Source organism: Rutidosis leptorrhynchoides, chromosome 2 (genome assembly GCF_046630445.1).
Source record: "Rutidosis leptorrhynchoides isolate AG116_Rl617_1_P2 chromosome 2, CSIRO_AGI_Rlap_v1, whole genome shotgun sequence".
Classification (NCBI taxonomy): Eukaryota; Viridiplantae; Streptophyta; class Magnoliopsida; order Asterales; family Asteraceae; genus Rutidosis; species Rutidosis leptorrhynchoides.
The window spans coordinates 528,951,048-528,973,247 of NC_092334.1; the positions used below are offsets into that span (position 1 = coordinate 528,951,048).

At 36.5% G+C, this 22,200-nt stretch overlaps 1 protein-coding gene across 1 annotated transcript; it reads right to left on the reverse strand.

The window, feature by feature from the left end:
* Positions 1-723: 723 nt before the first annotated feature.
* Positions 724-8,106, reverse strand: LOC139892945 (RNA-binding KH domain-containing protein RCF3-like). The gene is made up of 8 exons (XM_071876076.1): positions 7,190-8,106; positions 5,957-6,442; positions 5,148-5,396; positions 3,606-3,863; positions 2,919-2,998; positions 2,729-2,837; positions 2,121-2,247; positions 724-1,078 (listed from the first exon to the last, which is right to left on the reverse strand). The coding sequence occupies exons 1-8, from the start codon at positions 7,934-7,936 to the stop codon at positions 1,062-1,064; spliced, it is 2,073 nt and encodes a 690-aa protein (XP_071732177.1). The 5' UTR covers positions 7,937-8,106; the 3' UTR covers positions 724-1,061.
* Positions 8,107-22,200: the final 14,094 nt, after the last annotated feature.

Below are 22,200 nucleotides of genomic sequence, written 5' to 3' on the forward strand. Positions count from 1 at the left end.
ACGGACATACGTCATAAAGAGCGGATAGCGATGGGGGATGAAAGTCGCGTTCCAAAAAATAAGGGTTGACTGGTCAAAATTCCGATGAATAATGGTTGACTCACCAATCAAAATACAACGTGTGTCCTTCTTTGAAGAGAACCTGACTTTTTTTTGCCGATAAATAGACCACCTGGACTTCATTAATAGACAGAGTACATCATTTTGTCATAATAGAACTTTCTCTCTGCAGAGGATTTTATCTCTAAAGTGATTGACCAAGTTTGATCTTGACTGAATTCGCAGTTCATCTTTGGATCCGGTAATCATAGTTATTCGGAGAGTGCAAGAAGACTAAAACCGCTCACCGTTAACGTGATTGCAATTTGCACTCGTATTTTATCCGCATTCCAGATTTAGTATGATTAACAGCGTTTACTTTTATCACGTACAATTAATATATGTAATTTGCTGTTTATAAAAGTTAAAATCATACATAGTGAAAGGCAATTTTAAATAAACAAACATTACCAAACATATGGTTCATGATCCTCGCCAACGATTTAGTGAGCAAGCTTCATTACTTGTCTTAAGGAAAAATTAGTGTTCGTTTTAAGTTGAATTGCCTTTCGGCACAATCATACAAACATCGACTACTTTAGACTAAGTTTTGATAATTAGCATAAAAAAACAGTTGTTAGGTTATGAAATAAACTCAATTAGATACTCATGAAAAAAAAACTTTTAGAACCTTGAGAGAACACCAAGTAAAACATCAACAAACTGTGAGGAGTAAAAACATGTCCAAGAAATCATTACTTCTGTTTCTTGGGTAAAACTTGAATTTCAACTCAAGTTACTTAATGCATCAAACGTAACTTTGTTGCACAAACACGACATATTAAAACACCCAACACCATATAACTGCAAATTACAACTATGGTGCTCATTCTGTATCTTAATTCTACAACACTAACTCATGTACAAGGGATATGAGTACCTTCATGTGAATAGTTTTATCCCTCCTTGTTTCGGACTACATGTTGGAACTTCACATACAGGTACAAACACTTCTCGATGCTTTATGCATCTTCTTGGGCTGCAAGTTTAAACAACGAGTGATGGTCAAAACTGTGGTTCATAACAAAGATCTAATACACAACCACAAATGGCTATGATGTGTTTTTGCATTCACGTGTTTGGCCAATATATATTTGACGCACAAAGGTGTAATAATACCCTATTGTAGGTGACGGTTCAACTCACTACATGTAAATGGGTTAATTTTTGTTTATGTAAAATCCCTAAGACCACCTGCTACAGTCACTAAGTCGTGGAGGTAAATTCGAGAGTTTTCGGAGGTTTGAGGGTATTTGGCTGTGACAATTTTTAATGAGTTGTTATTGGGAGTGTCAAATATTATCAGAAGATTTTGGGTAATATGGCAAAACGTAATTGGTAGTTGGATGTAAAAAAATAAATTAATAATATATAAATGATGTGTTATATTTTGATTGGGTGCCAAAAGTGTTGTTTGCACGTTTCTTTTGTGACTAACGCCCAATTTACGTAACTCCCATCATTCCCATTGAAAAAATGCCAGCTAGATTTCTTGGGCATTAGATTCAACATTCACGTCGCATAGTGGGAAGTCTAACAGGTCAAGTATAGCATATCGATTAGATTTTACAAAATCCGTTTAATTAACCGGTCAACGTCGTTATTGGTTCAAAATTGAATTTAGTTGGTCATAGTTGGATTAGTCGGTCAAAGTTGGTCAACATTTTAATATGAATTCAAGTTAGATTTTTGGAGTTTTTGAACAAATGAACGATTATGATTATGTTTCTAGACAGTTGTGTTAAAGTTTATGTTTGTTTACGTAATGGTTTTCTTTGAGATTTACACTAATAATTCTGAAAATTAATATTTAAATGTATAAAAAGCCCAATCCAGTTAATCCCCGATTTGACAGATAATCCCTACTAGGTCCCAGCCAATTAACCCCTGATTACTGAGGCCCCGTTTGGCTCACGGAATCCCATTGGATTATGTGAGCCAAACGGGGCCTGATATTACAAGCTAACACACGCACACACGCACACACACATGCATAATGAGATAGAAATAGCACTACATACTGCTCAAAATAAATCCTTGAAGCAAGCTCTGGGCTCTTTCTGCTTGCTCCTGGGTACCAGATATTTGGATGATATGCTCTGTTGCTTCACTGCTTGTATCAACCAGCTTAACATTGGCTCCCGAAAGCTTAATTGAAATATAATTAACAATTAACATACAAGTTATAATACATGCTATTAACAATTAACAACAGAAAATACATTGATAGATAAACTTAGAGGTGCCAAAGTAGGCAGGTCAGATCAGGATAATTTGTGGAGTAGGTAGGTTGGGCTGACCCGAAGCAGTCGACATAAATCTTTTTATTTTCTTTTATAAAGTCAGTGTGTCAAATACGATTACAAATTATATTCTTTTTTAATGGATCTCACACACCCGGATTACATAATTACTTATTTCCTTAATAAAGATATAGGAGGCTTTATGCAATAGTAATAAATAATAATGCACTTCAGAGAACATCCCACAGAATTGGACATTTTCTATTTACTGTTGACCCTTATAAGTTAAACACAACCCAAATCGAACCATTAATAGGTAAATGAATCAAATATACCACCTCTAGTCTAACAAACTGGAAAATTTTGAAAGTTGTAGGTAAGCTTACTTGGCTAATCTGAGCAAGCTTATTTCTAGACTTTGTAATGAGCTTAGGAACAGCATAATCTGGTATGACAACTTCCAGTATACTCCTTGTTACAAGTTGCACAGGTCTCCTAAAAGAAGAAAGGAAAATGGTATATGATCGGTGTGTAATTACAGAATTAGCGAATTAGTAAATAAAGCAGGACCGTTACCTGTTCACTGTACTTGGTGCATCTTCACGACTTCCATTTTCAGTTTGATTTAAAGTTTCGTTGTTCAATCCCCCAACACTCTACAGAACAATGACATGCATCATGAGGCAAGTTGAAGCCTTTTGTGAAACAAATAAAAGAAATTGCACTTTGTGCTCTAATTATGTGGATGAGAGACAAAAATACACTATACACTATATAAGTCTATAGATAAAGGTGGAAAAAAAGGGTGGATTAATATGGGTTTTGGTCAAGACCAATAACTTCTTCAATGGGTTAAAACACTTTCAGTCTGAAAACTTTCATTATTTTAGAATAAAAGAACAATGCGTCCAATATGATTGAATAAATCATTAAAGGTGCATTAAATATACACTTAAGAGAAATGCAAGCACATTCAACCTGTTCCTTTTCAAGTGTAACTACTTTACAAAAATTAGACCCAATGTTATATAAAACATACCACAAATGATCAAAATACATATACATACATATATTATTCATAATAAAAGTATATGTGTCCAATATGATTGAATAAATGATATAAGGTGCATCAGATATCAGATATACACACTTTAAAAGAATGGTGGCACATTTGAACCGTTGATGCATTCAACCTACTCCTTTTAACTTTGCAAAAATTGACCAATTAATTAAGAAACATAACCTGAATTAAGAGTGGCTTACCTTTGCTGGAAGTACGGGCGGTGTGGTTTGTACGCTCTGATTGGACGCAACAGTAGTATCATTTCCTGTATACGTTTCCCGTGCAGATACATTGTTGCTAGAAGCTGCCTCCATATTTGAAGCACTTCCCACAGGGCTCGGTGCATGAAAAGGGGCGGGTTGAGTATCCTTTTGAAAAAACCCTTGAAACATATAACTGCGTAGTCTTAATGTCACCTCCACAAGTGCTTCTCTAGCAGCCTTTATCTCTCCAACGATCTGAACAGATAATCATAAAGAAGTCCATCAAGCATTGATATGATACCCCGTTAACTTCTTTTAGAAGAAATTTAATTTATGATGTTTGTTAATAAGTAAGAACGTAGCTCATCTAATAAAGACAGACAGGGGCGGAGCTAGTAGGGGGGCTTGTGGGTGTCTTGCCTCCCCCAACCATGGTAGTGTATATGCTTATTTATTGTGCTTTAATGAAAAAAAAAAATCGAGTTACAGATTCATAAAATTGAAGTTGGAGACTTGTTGTAGAGGAGAGCTAGTATATTTGAAATTTCATTGAGTGTTGATAGAAATTTTAAACTGTGGATACTCTGATTTGAAGTTGGTAAGACTTGATGCAGATTTGGAGTAATATTTGGGGAGGAAGATTAGTTTTTATCATTTTTTATTTATAGTCCCTGTACTTATACTTTTAACCCTATCAATTAGCAATCGTATCATTGAATGTTACTCGTATTTTGAATATAGCATGTGATCATGTTATGTTATGGATATCTTACATATAAATACTGAATATGTTAAAAAATAACAACTTTAAGCTTCAAATACTAATTTATATTGCAGATCGAATATATATTTATATTCTGTTTATATAATTTGTAAGTAACTACAATATACATTTAAGGTTAAATACATATTATATATATAAGTAGGTAGTGAATTTTTATCTTTAAGAACTTTATAAATTGTAATTTTAATCGATAAGTTGTATATTTCACAATGCAAGTTTTGTGTAAGTTCATGTCTTTTTATTTTATTTCAACGTTATAAAACATTTGTATGCCGTTTCGATATGAGATTTGTGTTTCTATTACATAATAAGTTTATGCCCCCCTCAATCATAATTCCTGGCTTCGCCTCTGAAGACAGACCTAACGAATGTTATTTGTTCCTTCCACTGATATGAGTAGATCAATTACTATATGCGTGTTTGGTGAAAAGGGGTTGTAGAAGATAACGTTTCTCATGTTAGGAATTGTAATTGTCAGGTAGTGTTCAGCAAACTCTGATTACTTGAGCAGTAAATTGAAAAAATGACCAACGAATTTGGTATTTTGTGAAATGGAAATAAAAGTCTATCCTGGTATGTTAAGAGGAAGAGAAAATAGGAAAATTTATGTCTTTTCATTAATTAGTTCCGCTGGAAATTTTATGGATCTGATTGACTTGAGTTGCAGATTTTGGATAAGTGGTTCCAAAAAACGGGTCAAAAGAGCATGTTAAAGTAATTACATTGAAACCAAGAAGTATAGATAAATGACAAACCTGTACAAGTTCATCATTAACTGATACAAATTGAGGGAGATTTTCCCTGGGCAGAATCTGAATGTCTGCACCGGTCGTTTTTTTGGTCTCGGATAAAAAACCGTCTCTTCCATCTAAACATCCAATTTCACCAACAGTGAGAAGAAGACGAGTAGTAATAATATTATCTTTCTCTGGAACAAGATCCAGAATTCGTGTCTGTACATGCAATAAAGCTTCTTGAGCAGGGAACAGCTCATCATCAGGACCCTAACATTAAAGTTGGCATTTTTAGATACTAGAGAAAAATATAAACAGCAGTAAATCTATTATAATCAGAAGTGCACTGTAAGCTGTTCAAAGGAAACAAGCTCAAACAAGACGTATGAGATGAATAGATAAATATGTGTGAATTTTATGGTAAACATTAGATGTGTCGGTTTCAACACACTTACTTATGATTTATTACTAACGAGTCAAATGAGTAAAGATAACATACTAGACTAAAAGGAACAAGTTATATGGTTACACAAACGGGCCAAAAGATATTTTAATGCATATAACAATCTCTTAAATAAGTGTATTCAAACTACAATACTATTGAAATATTCTAATTATTGTAATCATATATTACACACCAATTATTACTAAAAAATATATTGCAAAATTTGGAAAAAGATTTTTGGATAAACCCATTACAACCTGTTTTGACACATAATCCAACCCCTGCAACCTGCCCAATTTCCCACCAACAAAAACATAAAATCCTTCAAAATGGTCAGGTTATTTAGGTCACTTTTCATTTAGACGAATATAGAGACAACAAATACCTCTTCTGAAGAGATGATGACGATCTGCTCATCTGATCCAGCCACGAGATCAGAAACCTTGACGTTTACACCAATTTCATTTTGGAGCAAATCCATAAATCCATCTGATTGCCCAGTAATGCTATCAACCTTATTGTTTGGACATAGTATCCGAAAAACAAGATCTTCTGCATTTTGGGACTGCGCATTCTCAGACATAGGACTAGCACCAGTATCATTAACAAAACCAGATGGACGTGGGCCATTATTAAAGCTCCTGGAATTGTTTAAACCACCAGATACTCTTGACCCATAATTAGGCCCATCCATTGATGGTCGACGAGTTATGTTATTTGGGTGATGCATAAAATCCTCTTCAGGAGAAAAGAACCGATCAGGTGATTGTAATCGTCCATGAAAATGGTTACGATCCCGATGCTGACTCTCCCTCAATCGTGAGGAAATAATCTCTATTGCATTCTTCACTGAAACCATATCACCAACAACCTGTAATAAAAGATAATATATTTGTCATATTATGATTGAATTTACACTAAATAAGTGTAACAGAAACACGATAAATTATAAAAAACCAAAATTTATTGTTCCCATTACTCCGTAAAATTTTAATATCTCAGAATCCGATTACAAAACGTAAGAACATTAATTCTCATATACGCGAAATACAATGTGTTCTTCAGATTGTTTTAGTGCACCAAACACCTCAAATTTTACACATAGATACACAACTTACCTAACATATATGCTAACCAACAAGAGCACCCAAGTTTCTTCAGTTACATAGTATTAACCACACAAAGTGGTTCACATCGTACTTTCATTTAATGTGAAGAATAGATGGAAACCGAGGGTTCAAATTACAATGAGAACGATACTTTAAACATTTTAGTTAAAATGCTTGTTAAAGGCCATACTATTTTACTCAAAGTCTCTAACTTGTGCTAAACCATGCTTACTAACAATGGCACCACTCACATGTCAAAATCACTCAATCAGACTGTCTATATGGGTCCGTACTACTGTCTATATGGGTCTGTACTAGCCATAAATCAAAGCAAATTGAGTAAATCAAAACTCCCAAAATATCTTAAGGATGTACATCCATCTTATAACATAACATAAGTATCCAGCAATCCATTGATCATGATCAGGAAAATACAATTCATCAAACAAGGCAACATCACAATTAAGTTCAATAATTCAAGTTGTATACGAGTTAAAGTCTTTTTTAACCTGAACAATTTCCTCAGACATATCGACACACCGAGGAATAGTATGATCTCTGGGCAAAACCCTAATAAGAGTTTTAGTTTCCATCCTCATTTGTTCAATAATCCTCCCACCTTTTCCAAGTAAACACCCTACATGCATCCTAGAAACCACAATCCTAGACACCAATCTATTAGCACCATTTAAACCCCCTCTTACACCATACATATCTTCATCATCTTCACCACCACCATATCCACCATAACCACCACCCCCAATCCCACCACCATCACTCTCCAATATCCTCTCATTTATCAAAAGCAATGCTTCCTGTGCAGGACTAAAATTAGGCATCCTACCGTCCGGATCTCGTCTTCGAGTATCCGAAATCTCGATAATTCGCTCCTCGTCACCAGGTACTAATTCATGAACATTAATCCAAGCACCAGTATGTTGTCTAATAGCTTTAATTATACAACCTGATTTCCCAATTACACTTCCAGCTTTTGTATCATTACATAAGATCCTATAGCTAGTAGTAACCATAAGTGATGACGGATCCTGTGGTTTCCGGCCACCGGCGCCGGCGCCGCCCATGTTCCGGCGCTGGTGGTGGTTGTTATGCGGACCGTAATGATGACCACCACCGCCGCCGTTGTAATTATTATTATTGTTGTTATTATAACGTGGTCTTACTCTAGGGTTTAGGGTTTCCATGTGATCGTAATCCTGATCGTAATAGTATCGTTTTGATCTTGATCGATCCATCATTCTGATTTACAATCGATCAAATGAAGTCAAGGTTTATGGCATATACACAGATTGTATGTATGTAATTGAGGTTTTGGGAGTGTACGGACAGTGAAGTGAATTGAGTGGATTGATATATTTAAAACCCTAGAAAAGATTTGAGTGGAGGTTGAAATGCTCCATATTTAATATTTTAATCTAACTAATTAAATTGGGGTCTATTCATACATTTTGCGATATACACACTCCCTCCGTCAAAATTTATATAGAAAGATTTTGAATTATTTTTTAAAATAGAGTATATAGTCTTTTTCTAATAAAGTTATTTTTAAATATAGTTTTTATGGCTAGCTTTAACTAAAAAATTATGCAAAAGAATAATACATCAAAGTTAGCTGTTGGGAGAAAATCGTTTACTTGTGCTGTCAATTGCCTTTTTGTACTTTTTTGATAAGTAGGACGTGTTATTTTTTTGAGTGGAGTAGTGGTGGTGTTGCTTTTTGGTGTTGGTTAGGAGTACTGTGATGATATGTAAAAATATAATTGGGTTAAGTATTAAAAAGGGATAAAAATAATAATTTCAAATTAATAAAAAAATAAAAAAAACAAGTAACATGGTGTTTCTTGTCCCGTTACTTTAACCCAAACGCCAAAGAGACACGACAAAGAGCCGCCCCATTATTGCATATTTTGGCATTTCTTGGTCCACATGGGCAAGTAACTGGCGTTACTTAAGCCCGTTACAAATAGTCTTACAAGTCTCTCTCGTACTTTGTGTTATATTTATTTGTACTCATAATTTAACCACTTGTAAACTAGTTTATTTAATTAATTTTGATGGAGTATGTTATGGGAAGAAAATCTGTTATAGTTGGGTGTGGTATCAGGTATGTGATGGTAAAAAAATGGGGAGAAAAAGTTAATGTAACAGTAAGTGATGTAGAGAAAAAACGTAATAAATATGAGTGATCTAATATAATAAAAGATAAATAATGGATGAAAGACGTACATGTTACGATTTTAAATATTTTTTCGAATTGTTTTTAGGTCATGCAAAGTAACACAATTTATGTCCTTACAAAAAACTTCTCATCGGCTATTAATCGATATTTACATAAACCACCAATGACAATATATTTCGTTCCCTCCAAAACCATAACCATTTTTTTGGAAAAGTAAAAAAAATAAAGTTCGAATCCATCGATTATCTCCAATCGAATAAGATCGGAGTAATCCGAAAAACGATGAAGGAGAATTCAACCACCGATTCTAACGAAAAGCCCGGTCTAGCAAGTCGTGTAGGCAACAATATCGCATCTGCATTCTTTGCATCTCTTGATAGTTGTTCGTGTGTTAATGTAACCACAGCCGATTCTGACGACGAGGAAGAACACAATGAAGAAGAATTACAAAATCAAGCTATTCCGATTGCTCGCCTTCAATTAACGGCTTCAGATAGTTCCAAACATTCTCCAACACCCATTGAGAATCTCCCCGTCTGAATAGATATTTCGAGATATGATGATTGATGATGCTCATGATCAATTATTTTGTTTATTAACGTGTTATATATGTATGATAGTTGGAGGGTAAAAAAGATAGCACCCATGATGTTTGATCGTGTAAAAAGATAAGAACATAATTTATGTTTTGTGTCAATATAATATCTATATCTATATTATATCTAATATATCTATATCTTTTTGCATCAAATTAAAATATGGAACTCATTATCAACTATTCGTTATAGAAGGTGGTGTAGACTGGGGGTGTGAATTCGTTTTTGCACTTTTTTTTTTATGACGTGACAATGTGTAAAATTAAAAAGATTGTGTTATGGTGATGTGAGTTGAAGTTGTGGTGATGATGTGACATTTTAGTTTCCTTGCTTGTGTGTAAGTAATACTTTTTTTTATTATTTTTGTCAACATACTTTTTTAACATAATAAAAAACATACTTAATAAAAAAACAAAAATAAAATAAAAAGTCCATTATTATAGTTCATAAGAAAACACACAAAGTTACATACACAAACTAAAAGAGTAAAAGACATTAAGGCATAAATTAAAAGACATAAATGAATCGTCATCCTCCTTGTTGTCATCAATGTTCAAATCTCCTTTCAATTTGCGACGAACCAATTTCTTAACATTCTCCAAATGTCTTGCATCTCTCGAGTCCGTCATGCTTGTAGTGGATTCATCAAACATCTCCATAATTGAAAGATCTGATTAAATACTGACACACTCAATGAACTTATCAAGCGCATTGTTCCTTTGCGTGCTCAATCCATCTTTATACTGAAACGCCCTCGACTTGATTTTTATAAAGTTTTTGTTTTAGTGCGCGGCGCACACTGTATTTGCGCCGCACGCACCAATAAAGGGAATTGACCTGCCATAGTTTCTAATTGTAGTGCGCTGCGCCCACAAACGTGTGTGCGGAGCGCACCTTTCCTGTCACACCCTCTAAATGGAATCGGGGGTCATATGTGACTAACCAATACCAAAACACAAGTGTAAAGCGAGAACGACTCTAAATGAGACGTTTTTATTAAAATTCAAAGTATTATAGCAGCGGAACTAAATTGTCAATACAAAAGGAAGCCAAGATGTAAATGTAATTGTTCTAATGCAATAACATAAATATAAAATGGGGACTCCATAGCAGCATAGTCCAAGTAGCAAGTAATCTTTTAGCAGTTATCACCTGAGACAAAACATGCTTAAAGTGTCAACCAAAAATGGTTGAGTGAACAACATAGGTTTATCAATAATAACCAATTTTTTAGACCACAAGATTTAGTTATCAAGTTTGATGTAGCAACATCGTTCCAAAGTAAGTGTCGAAGTCATGATATCGAGACTAAACATAAGTTACCCTAAAACACATCATGTTCGTGTCGTTGAATCATTAATATGTATCCATTGACCAACGGTCAACTAGATAGAGACGTCACTCTCAATAGGCCTACTCACATTAACTAAGCTTGCGTTACAAAGCAATTAACGATATCATGGTAGGGATTTAGCATGAAACATAGCATGGCAGCACAGTTAAACAGTTTCGAGTACTTTTATCTAAGCGTAAAACAGTTTTAAAAGCCAGCATGTGTCTCACCCCAAAGTTTAAAATAAGTAAATAAAGAAAGTTAAAAAGTGGGGCTATGAAGTTCACCTTAGTCGCAAGTAAGTTATTCCACGCAAGAAGAATGAACGAAGTATGTAATCGAAGATCTCAACCTAGAGATATAACGTTTAGTTAGTTAATGTCTAACAGACATAAAGTATGTTTATTAATATAGCAACTATATTGACAGTGACGGTTCTCGAGAAAAGTTCCTATTTCTCGAAAGTTTCTAGTTTCGAAAACCTACTATTTATGAAAAGCTTCCACTTATAGTAAGCTTCTAGTTTAAGAAGTTCGGGTTATAATTCTTCACAAAGACGTTGTACAATCTTGCCCAAAATTCGTCTATCAAGTAAGTCAGGGATGACCAGATGTAACCGGGGGCTCAGGACTCTTGACCAGAATCTAAGTCATGGCATTCGAGATCCACAAGCTTGTCCCATAAATGGCAACCTAGACATCGTCCTCTTACGATCGTAAGTAGCGGTGAAGTTCGTATATATTGTACATTATCTTTTAATTATAACCTTCTTGTTATAGGTATATAAATACGATAGGTTAATATATTATTATCATACTTAATAGTTTATTATTTGTGTGATAGTATAACTTAGTTCAATTAATGTGTTACAATATAAGATAGGTTTATATGTTATAATAGTATTATATATTATCACTTTAATTAAACCTTTTAACCTTATAATCTTATATTATCATGTGTTGTGTAACTAGTTATGTTTCAACTTTTATCTTATCTTAACTAGTAACCTATGTATTTTCAAACTTATCATTATCCTCTTAACCATACTTAATAATTATAATAATCTAGGTAAGCTTTATCTTTCTTTTTTTATTTATTTATCCTATTATATTGTATTATAATTTCATTAACAAAATCTTTTATCATCATACCTTGTTTACTAGATTAACCAAGCGTTCTTAATCATATTAATTATAATTCTTATTTACTTTTACTAACCACATGTAATCTTCTTTACCTATTTTTTTTTTTTTTAAATTCATATACACATACACATACATGCACACGATTTGCATGCATGCATGCAATACATCTATATTTTTTTACGCAATCATAACCATTATCTTTTAACATCGATAATTTTATTATAAATATATTCATAACTTATTAGTATTAATCATGATCATAATCACATTCAAATATCATACTTTTAACCAATTCATTGATCACATTCCTATTATCATATTCATGTATTCACCATTATATTCTTTAATCTTCTTCAAGTTAATTATATTCATGTATAACTTATATTAACATTCATGAACTTCATTCTTGTATAATTATTATCATATGCATATACCTTAAAAAAATTTGAATACATGAAAGGTATTATTAAACTATAGGTTTATGGGATACCTCAAGAGTGGTTTTAAGCAAGAAAAAGGTGGTCTTTGATGGTGACAAAAACCCGAACAGCAGCAGCAGTAAGCAGCAGCCAAAATGAGCGGGTCTTGGGCCTGGTTGGACACGCGGAATCTCAGCAGAAACAGCAGAGAAAACGCAGCAAAAACAGTGAATAAATGCGACAAAAGGTGGCGGTTTGGGTGTGGTTTTACAGCGGACAGCGGCCTCTAAAAAAAATGCAGCAGCAGGGTGGTTTTATGGACGGGTTTTTGGGCTGTTTTAAGGGCGCAAGAACAGCAGCTAAGCTGCAGAAGAGTGGCAGATAAAGGGGACTGTTTTGGGGGTCCAATACAGCAGCAGAGTGTTGCGGTTTGGGGCAGTCCTGGGGACTGCAAAAATGCAGCAGTGGAGGGTGGTGAAAGGCTTCAAAAACACATCAAAGTTGGAGGTGGTGGTGGCGGTTTAGGAAGCTGGCCGAATGGGGTGTATGGTGGTGATGGGAGCCGAAAACTAGAGAGCACAAGGGGAAGTTTTTGGTATGTTTTTGAGAACAAGTTGTGAATGAGAAATCTAGGAGCTAGGACCTTATTTTATAGTGTAGGATTTAGAGTTTGAAACTAATTACAATTCCTCATGGATTAGTCTAGAAAAGGATTAGGATTGGGATTAAATTAGGATTAGTAGTCTTTATCCCCTTATTTCAATACTTATCATTATTATTTTTATTTATTTTTTAATTATTTATTATTATTTTTTTATTAAACTCCTAGCCGTTTTTTTATTAATATATATATTTTTCGGCTTATATTTATATTTATATATATTTTTTATTAGATAATTATCATAAATATTATTTAATTAACTCCATAATTTTTTTTAATTTTAATTGTTCCCCAATTGTTTAATAGTTTAGAGAAATGTCACATTTTAATTATTACTTATAGTTCCGATATTTACAATAACACAAAATGCATAAACTTTAATTAACAGAGAGTGTCGACTAAAAGTTTACTATTAGGTCGACGTTTTGTCAAATAAAGTTTACGAGCACACAACCCTAATGGCAAAATAGTAAAAGTAGATATGGAAAGATGAGGGTTGTTATAGTACCTCCCCGTTAATGAAAACTTTGTCCCGAAGTTTTAGGTAGACTTCTCAGATGCATCTGCGGTTGAGAAGAGATGGGGATATTTCCGCTTCATCTGGTCTTCACATTCCCAGGTATACTCGGGGCCTCTTCATGAATTCCAACGAATTTTAACAATAGGAATAGTGCTCTGTTTCAAGCGTTTTTCAGTTTGGTCCACGACCTCCATTGGTTCTTCTATGAAATGCATTTTATCGTCAATGCGAATGTCATCCAAAGGAATAACGAGTGTGTCATCAGCAAGACACTTTTTCAGATTTGAGACGTGAAATACGTCGTATACATTACTAAGCTCAGCGGGTAGTTCTAATCAATAAGCCACGAGACCAATTCTTTCAATAATCTTGAAAGGTCCAACAACAAGGGGATACTTTCAACATGACTTTATCACCAACTTGGAATTCTAAATCTTTCCGACGATTATCAGCATAGCTCTTCTGTCGGCTGTGGGCAGTTTTTAATCGTTTCTTAATCTGAACGATCTTTTCAGTAGTTTCGTATATGATTTCAGGACCAGTTAACTGTCTGTCCTCTAGTTCATCCCAGCACATTGGGGATCTATATTTTCGTATGTATAAGGCCTCAAAAGGTGCAACCTTAATACTTGAGTGATAACTGTTGTTGTAAAAAAAATTCAGCTAAAGGCAAGTGTCTATCCCAACCTTTGCCGAAATCAATAACACAAGCATGAAGCATATCTTCCAACATTTGAATGGTTCGTTCACTTTGACCATCGATTTACAGATGATAAGCAGTACTCATGCCGAGTTGAGTTCTAAATGCAGATTGTAAAGTTTTCCAAAATCTAGAAATGAATCGACTGTCACGTTCAGAAATGATTGAGATAGGGACTCCATGACGTGAGACAATCTCTTTGATATAAAGTTGTGATAATTTCTTCATCTTGCCGGTTTCTTTGATCGGTAAGAAGTGTGCAGATTTAGTAAGATGATCCACTATGACCCAAATAGTATCATTGCCGTTTGAAGTCTTGGGCAATTTAGTAATAAAATCCATAGTGATACATTCTCACTTCCACTGCGGAATATCAAGCTGTTGAAGTAAACCAGACGGCTTTTGATGCTCGGCCTTAACTTTCAAACAAATAAGGCACTTGCTCACATAATTGGCAATATCAGATTTCAGATTAGGCCACCAATAAAACTCTTTCACATCGTGATACATTTTACTAGCGTCTGGGTGAATAGAATACCTAGTCTTATGTGCTTCATCCAAGACTAGTTCTTGAAGATTTCCAAAGATTAGGAACCAGATTCAGTTATTGAAATACCTTGTTCCGTTTCCCTTGAGTTCAAGTTGCTTTTCGAGACCTTTTAGTCTCTCAAGTTGGACATTCTCTTCCTTCAATTCCTCAAGTTGTGCTTCGCGAATTTGAGACGTAAGATTAGTATGAATAACCATGTTTAAAGCGCGGACTCGAATCGGTTTGACACGATCCTTTCTACTAAGGGCATCGGCAACTACATTTGCCTTGCCAGGATGATACTTAAGCTCGCAGTCGTAGTCATTTAATAACTCGACCCAACGCCTTTGTCTCATGTTCAGTTGCTTCTGGTCAAAGAATGTTGAATACTTTTATGATCGGTAAACACCGTGAATTTTATCCCGTAGAGGTAATGTCTCCGCATCTTCAATGCGAATACCACAGCTCCTAACTCCAGGTCATGCGTGGTATAGTTCTTCTCATGTTTCTTCAGTTGTCTAGATGTGTAAGCTATAACTTTGTTATGTTGCATTAAGACACATCCGAAACCTTGGTTCGAGGAATCACAATAGATGACAAATTCATCGATGCCATCAGGTAGTGATAAAATCGGGGATGTGGTCAATTTATCCTTTAGAACCTTAAAAGCAGATTCCTATTCTTCGGACCACTCAAACTTCTTCCCTTTATGAGTTAGCTTGGTGAGAGGTTTGGCAAGAATAGAGAAGTCCCTGATGAACCTTCGGTAATAACCAGCAAGTCCCAAACATTGGCGAATATATTTCGCACTCTTAGGCACTTCCCAGTTCTGAATAGCAGTGATTTTTGCCGGATCGACATGTATTCTTTCACTATCAACTACATGTCCGAGAAATTGTATGATTCACAACCAAAATTCACACTTGGAAAACTGGGCATACAGTTGTTGCTTCTTTAAGAGCTCTATAATCAATCGCAGGTGTTGATCATGCTCTTTTCTTGCTCTTGAAATAGATTAGAATATCATCGATGAAAACGATCACAAGTTGGTCAAGATAAGGTTTGTATACACGGTTCATAAGATCCATGAATACAGCAGGAGCATTGGTTAAACTAAAAGGCATGACAAGAAACTCATAGTGTCCGTAACGAGTTCGAAAAGCAGTCTTAGAAACATCAGCTTCCTTGACTCTTAGTTGATGATAACCCGACCTAAGATCAATCTTCGAATAGATACTTGACCCTTGCAATTGGTCAAATAGGTCATCAATACGTGGGAGTGGATAACGATTCTTGATGGTTAGTTTGTTGAGTTCACGATAATCAATACACATCCTTAACGTGCCATCTTTCTTTTTGACAAAAAGTGTGACGCCCCGTACAAAACCATCGTGTACGATTCATCAACAACAGGATCTTTACACGGTCAAGTACTATATGCTATTTGAAAACCAGTTTCCATTCATAAAAAGATAGCGTTTTACAAAAGATAACGTGCATCCTACGAATAGGAGCATAAACATAAGTATTTGACCCTAAGGTCGTTACAAAGCCATTGTTTGAAATTAACATAAACTACGAATGCAACAGAAAAGTTCCATGAATGAGACATCTCTAGTAATGCAACGGATAACTAATACAGCAGGTCCTTAACAGCAAGACAGCAAATCTAACAGCGGAAGCAAGAAACCTCTAGGCACCTGAGAAATACACGCTTAAAAGTCAACACAAATATTGGTGAGCTATAGTTTAAGTTGTAACAGTAACGTAAGGTAGGCCACGAGATTTCAGTATAACAAAACAGTATGAAAAGTATCTGTATAACCGTGGGCACCCGGTAACTAGACTTAACATTTAAAACCCCCTGAAAGTACACTTGGCGAGTGCGTATGTTCACGAAGTATTAAACACCCGTTAAATGCTAGCGTGACTAGCCCGAGTGGGGATGTCAAACCCTATGGATCCATATCTAAGATTCGCGTTCACCGGTTCAAAAACCAATGACTAAACGTTACCGTGCTAAGGGGAATGTTCATGCCGTTGTATAACCCACACACATATAAAGTTTAAGTACTCGTGCCTAGTATGTAAAACGTAAAAAGCGCATGTATTCTCAGTCCCAAAATAATTAAAGTAAAAATGGATGCTATAACTCATAGTGATAAAAGCGGTAAAGTCGGTAATGAAAGTACGCAAGTAGTAAGTCGGTCCGAAAGGTCGTCAACCTAAATCAAGGGTTACTAGGTCAGTAGGTTGTCTTTATAAATTCTAATAGTGCATAAAATAAGTTTAAGTGTCATCATCATCATCGTTCATCATCATAAAAGCTAAGTAAGTTCGACAAGAATAGAGATCGAAACAATAGGTTGACTTCGATCAGCTGCTACGACCTCTACGTAAATTGAAAAGGCGCATAGTCAGTGGCTATGGCTCCATATTTGAGTCCCCTAACCGCTGACCAATTTTCAGAACCTAACTCATCTTCGTTTGACCGTGGCGACGGTTTAAGTGCGAGTAGGTCCGAATCAGCACAACGTTACAAAGGAGTATTGACTTTCGGAAGGCCATAGATCCTAAACCGTAACTCGGATTAAGATGAGGCCTAAACGGAAAATCATCTACTCAAACCGAACTAACTGAAAATCAGCTTTACAGTAGCCCAGGTGGCCTGATCAGATACGAAAATCAGTGGACAAGTACTCTGGTGGGGTTCTTGGTGCTTGATGCTCATCACGGTTCTCATCCTTGATGCTTGTAACTTCAAGTGTACAACTCGTTGATGGTTTAGCATCACTTTTGACCAAGATTCTACCATCAATACACAATATGTTAAGACCAAGTGGTAACACAACTCATTTAAGAGTCTTAGATGGATGATGAACCAAGGTTACATCATATCCTTAGTCTTAACACAATTACAAGTCCTATTTACAAACAAAGTTACAAACTTCACATCAATCAAACAAGTATGAACATGATCTAAGTCAAATGAAGTGATGGAACCCTAAGCTAGAGAGCTTGGATCCCTTTCACACAATTTATAAGGTCACAAAGCTAGAAAGCTTGAACCTTTATTGGTCTTGAAGATCTTGAAGCATAAAGCTTGGATCTTTAAGTTTCATGAAGACCATAAACACGAGTTTTGATCTTTATAATAAAACAACAAGATCATAAGCTAGAAAACTTAGATCCAACAACAAGATATGAAGATTCAAGCTAGAAAGCTTGCATCTTGGTTGTTCTTGAAGATCTTGAAGCATAAAGCTTTGATCTTTAAGATACATGAATATTACAAACACAAGTTTGAATCTTTATAACAAAATAACAAGATTAAAGTGAGAAAAATATAGATCTACAAAGTTGGTGAAGATTCAAAGCTAGAAAGCTTGAATCTTCCATGTTCTTGAAGGATTCATGCTTGAATCTACAAGATCTAATCAAGATCAAAGCTAAAAAGCAAGACCTTTAATGATGATGATGACCACGAATTAGAAAGGAGAAGAAGAAGAAGAAAAAGCAAAACTTACAAGTTTCTAGAGTGAGAAAGACTAGAAAGGAAATAAGAGAGCAACTGTGTGTGAAATTCAAATGAGAGCAAGTGTTAAATGGATGGGATTAGGCTAGTATTTATAGGCAAATGGGGGAGGAGGAGGCCTTTGTGGCCGTGATTTTGGTAGGGGGAGGGGGGGGACACAAAGTTGCTTTTTGGTTAGTGGTTGTTTAAAGTAGGTACTTATGCTAGGATCCCATGTAACATTATGGATAATACTTGACATTTTTGCTAGCATGTTCCCTCTAATTAAATGGGTAATTGTCTTATATATTAATGGGTCACTAGTAATTAATAAATGGGCTAATTAATTGGGCCACTAGCTAGAGTAGGGTGGGCTTAAGTCCAACAAGGTAGAAAGTCCAACAAGACTAACTAGTGAGCTTAATTAAATTCCTACGCGTAATTAAGCATCCAAAAACCCAGGTAATTATTATTATAAAATAATAATTAATATTTTGCAGTCATAATATTCCGGTTAAGACAAAAGTCAAACGTGCTCGCAGTTCGCGGTTTATTCGAAACGTCAAGTAACACTAACGGTTATAAAGGCTTCCGGTGAACAAGTTAAGTATCCTACGTACTCTAAGGCACGTTTTAATATATAATTGGAAGTAAACCACGTATATCAAGTTTCCAGAGTATAAAGTAGTATAGTACGCACAAAATCGCAGTTTCGCAAAAATACAAGGCACGAAAGCAAGTCGAAAAAGTCAGGTCGTTACATTACCCACCTGTTATTGGAAATTTTGTCCCGAAATTTAAGCTGATGGTGATGGAGTCGGGAAAAGGTGAGGATACCTCTGCATCATTTAATCCTCTCGTTCCTAGGTAAAATCAGGTCCACGCTTGGCATTCCATCGAACTCGGACAATTGGAATCTTATTGCGTTTCAAGGTTTTGACCTCACGATCCATAATTTTGACAGGTTCTTCCACGAAGTGGAGTTTGTCATCAATTATAAGTTCTTCCAATTGTATGACAAGTTCCGGTGGAGCAAGGCACTTCTTCAAATTTGATACATGGAAGGTAGGATGAACAGCACTCAACTGAGTCGGAAGATCCAGACGATAAGCAACGGGTCCAACACGTTCCAAAATTTCAAAAGGACCAATATATCGCGGGTTTAACTTTCCGTGCTTTCCAAAACGAATTACACCTTTCCAAGGTGCGACCTTCAACATTACTCGGTCACCCACGTTGAATTCGAAGTCTTTACGTTTAAGATCAGCATAACTCTTTTGGCGATCGCCGGCCATCTTAAGTCTCGCCTGAATCTGAGAAATCTTCTCCGTCGTTTCATGAACTATCTCGGGTCTGGTGATCTGCACTTCGCCTAACTCGGCCCAACAAATAGGAGAATGACACTTGCGGCCATACAACGCTTCAAAAGGCGCGGCTTTAATACTCGAATGATAACTGTTGTTGTAAGAGAATTCGGCTAACGGAAAATGCCTTTCCCAAGACTTTCTGAAGTCAATAACACAGGCACGCAACATGTCCTCCAAAGTTTGAATCGTTCGTTCGCTCTGACTGTCGATCTCGGGGTGATACGCAGTGCTCATGTCGAGACGAGTTCCCAAGACTTCTTGCAAAGAACGCCAGAATCTGAAACCAAAACGGGGATCGCGATCGGAGATTATTGATAAGAGTACACCATAACGAGACACAACTTCTTTGATGTACAGTTGAGCAAGTCTCTCCATTGTATCTGTTTCCTTCATTGCTAGGAAATGAGCAGATTTGGTAAGACGGTCAACGATAACCCAGATTGTATCATATCCACCCACCGTTTTTGGTAGCTTCATGATGAAATCCATCGTAATTGCTTCCCATTTCCATTGTGGGATTTCTGGTTGTTGGAGTAATCCAGATGGCCTCTGATGTTCAGCCTTAACCTTCGAGCAAGTCAAACACCTCCCAACATAAGTTGCAACATCCTTCTTAAGATTTGGCCACCAATACTGTTCCTTAAAATCGTGGTACATTTTTCTGGCTCCTGGATGAATTGAATATCTCAACTTGTGGGCTTCATCAAGTAAAAGGCTTCGTAAATCCCCATAACGAGGTACCCAAATTCTTCCGGCATAACATCAGAGTCCAGACTCCTTAACCTTGAATTTAGAGACCAGGATGTTCAGGTATTCACGAGATATGTTCTCCTCCTTGAGAGCCTCTTCTTGGGCTACTCGGATCTGGCTATGGAGGTTCGAATGAATGGTGATGTTCAGAGCCCGAACACGAAGAGGTACCATCCTCTCCTTCCGACTCAGAGCATCGGCTACAACATTGGCTTTACCAGGATGGTAACGAAGTTCACAATCATAGTCGTTCAGCGTTTTGATCCATCGTCGCTGCCTCATGTTCAGTTGTTTCTGATCGAATATGTGCTGGAGGCTTTTGTGATCGGTGAATATGGTACTCTTTATCCCTTAAAGATAGTGTCTCCACAACTTCAAAGCGAAGACAACGGCTCCAAGTTCGAGATCGTGAGTAGTGTAGTTTCGCTCATGAATCTTCAGCTGACGAGATGCATAAGCAATGACCTTCGTCCTTTGCATCAATACATAACCAAAACCATTCTTCGAAGCATTGCAGTACACAACAAAGTCGTCACTGCCTTCAGGAAGAGATAGGATAGGTGCGGTGGTTAACTTCTGCTTCAGGGTTTGAAATGCTGCTTCTTGTTCGGTTTCCCAAACGAATTTCTTTCCTTTGTGAGTCAGTGAGGTCAAATGATGCACAATCAGCAAAAAACCTTCAATAAACCTTTTGTAGTAAGCGGCAAGACCTAGAAATTGGCGGATGTGAGTCGGAGTAGTGGGTGTCTCCCACTTGCTGATAGCTTCAATCTTGGCGGGGTCAACTTTGATACCTTGATCACTCACAATATGACCCAGAAATTGGACTTCTTTCAGCCAAAATTCACACTTGGAAAATTTGACATAAAGCTGCTCTCGTCTCAAGAGTTCAAGCACTAACCGAAGATGTTGCTCGTGTTCTTCTTCGCTCTTGGAGTAGATGAGGATATCATCTATGAAGACGATAACGAACTTATCCAGGTATGACTTGCATACACGATTCATGAGGTCCATGAACACTGCTGGTGTGTTGGTTAATCCGAACGGCATCACGAGAAACTTGTAATGACCATAGCGGGTTCTAAACGCAGTCTTCATCACATCACTCTCTTTCACCCTCAACTGGTGGTAACCGGATAGCAAATCAATCTTAGAGTATACGCTCGATCCTTGTAGCTGATCAAAAAGATCGTCAATTCGGGGAAGAGGATATCGATTCTTGATCGTCAATTTGTTGAGTTCACGGTAGTCGATACACATGCGGAAGGATCCGTCCTTCTTCTTCACGAATAAAATAGGTGCTCCCCAAGGCGACGAGCTTGGTTGGATAAACCCTCGGTCGAGCAATTCCTGAAGTTGACTCTGCAACTCTTGCAGTTCGGAAGGTGCTAGTCGATAAAGTGCGCGAGCTACGGGTGCAGCTCCCGGCACTAGATCGATCTGGAATTCCACGGCTCTCGGTGGCGGTAATCCAGGAAGTTCTTCCGGAAAGACGTCGGAGAATTCATTCACGGTTCGCACATCATTCACACTCTTCTCCTCTGTTTCTAAAGCCTTCACGTGTGCTAAAACAGCAAGACGTCATTTCTTCATGATCTTCTGCGCTTTCATACAACTAATGAGGTTCAGCTTCGAGTTACATCTCTCTCCGTAAATAGTCAATGGCTCACCGTCTCCTTGTGGTATACGAAGAGCTTTATCTCCACAGATAATATCGGCCCTTACTTTAGTCAACCAGTCCATGCCGACAATCACGTCAAAGCTTCCCAATTTGATGGGTATCAAGTCA

Excerpts from the sequence above, each read along its gene's own strand:
- LOC139892945 (XM_071876076.1), bottom strand. The coding sequence starts at position 7,936 with ATGATGGATCGATCAAGATCAAAACGATACTATTACGATCAGGATTAC. Across the intron at positions 5,397-5,956 it reads TCATCATCTCTTCAGAAGAG|GGTCCTGATGATGAGCTGTT; the intron begins GTATTTGTTGTC and ends CTTTAATGTTAG. Across the intron at positions 2,999-3,605 it reads CGCCCGTACTTCCAGCAAAG|AGTGTTGGGGGATTGAACAA; the intron begins GTAAGCCACTCT and ends ATTGTTCTGTAG.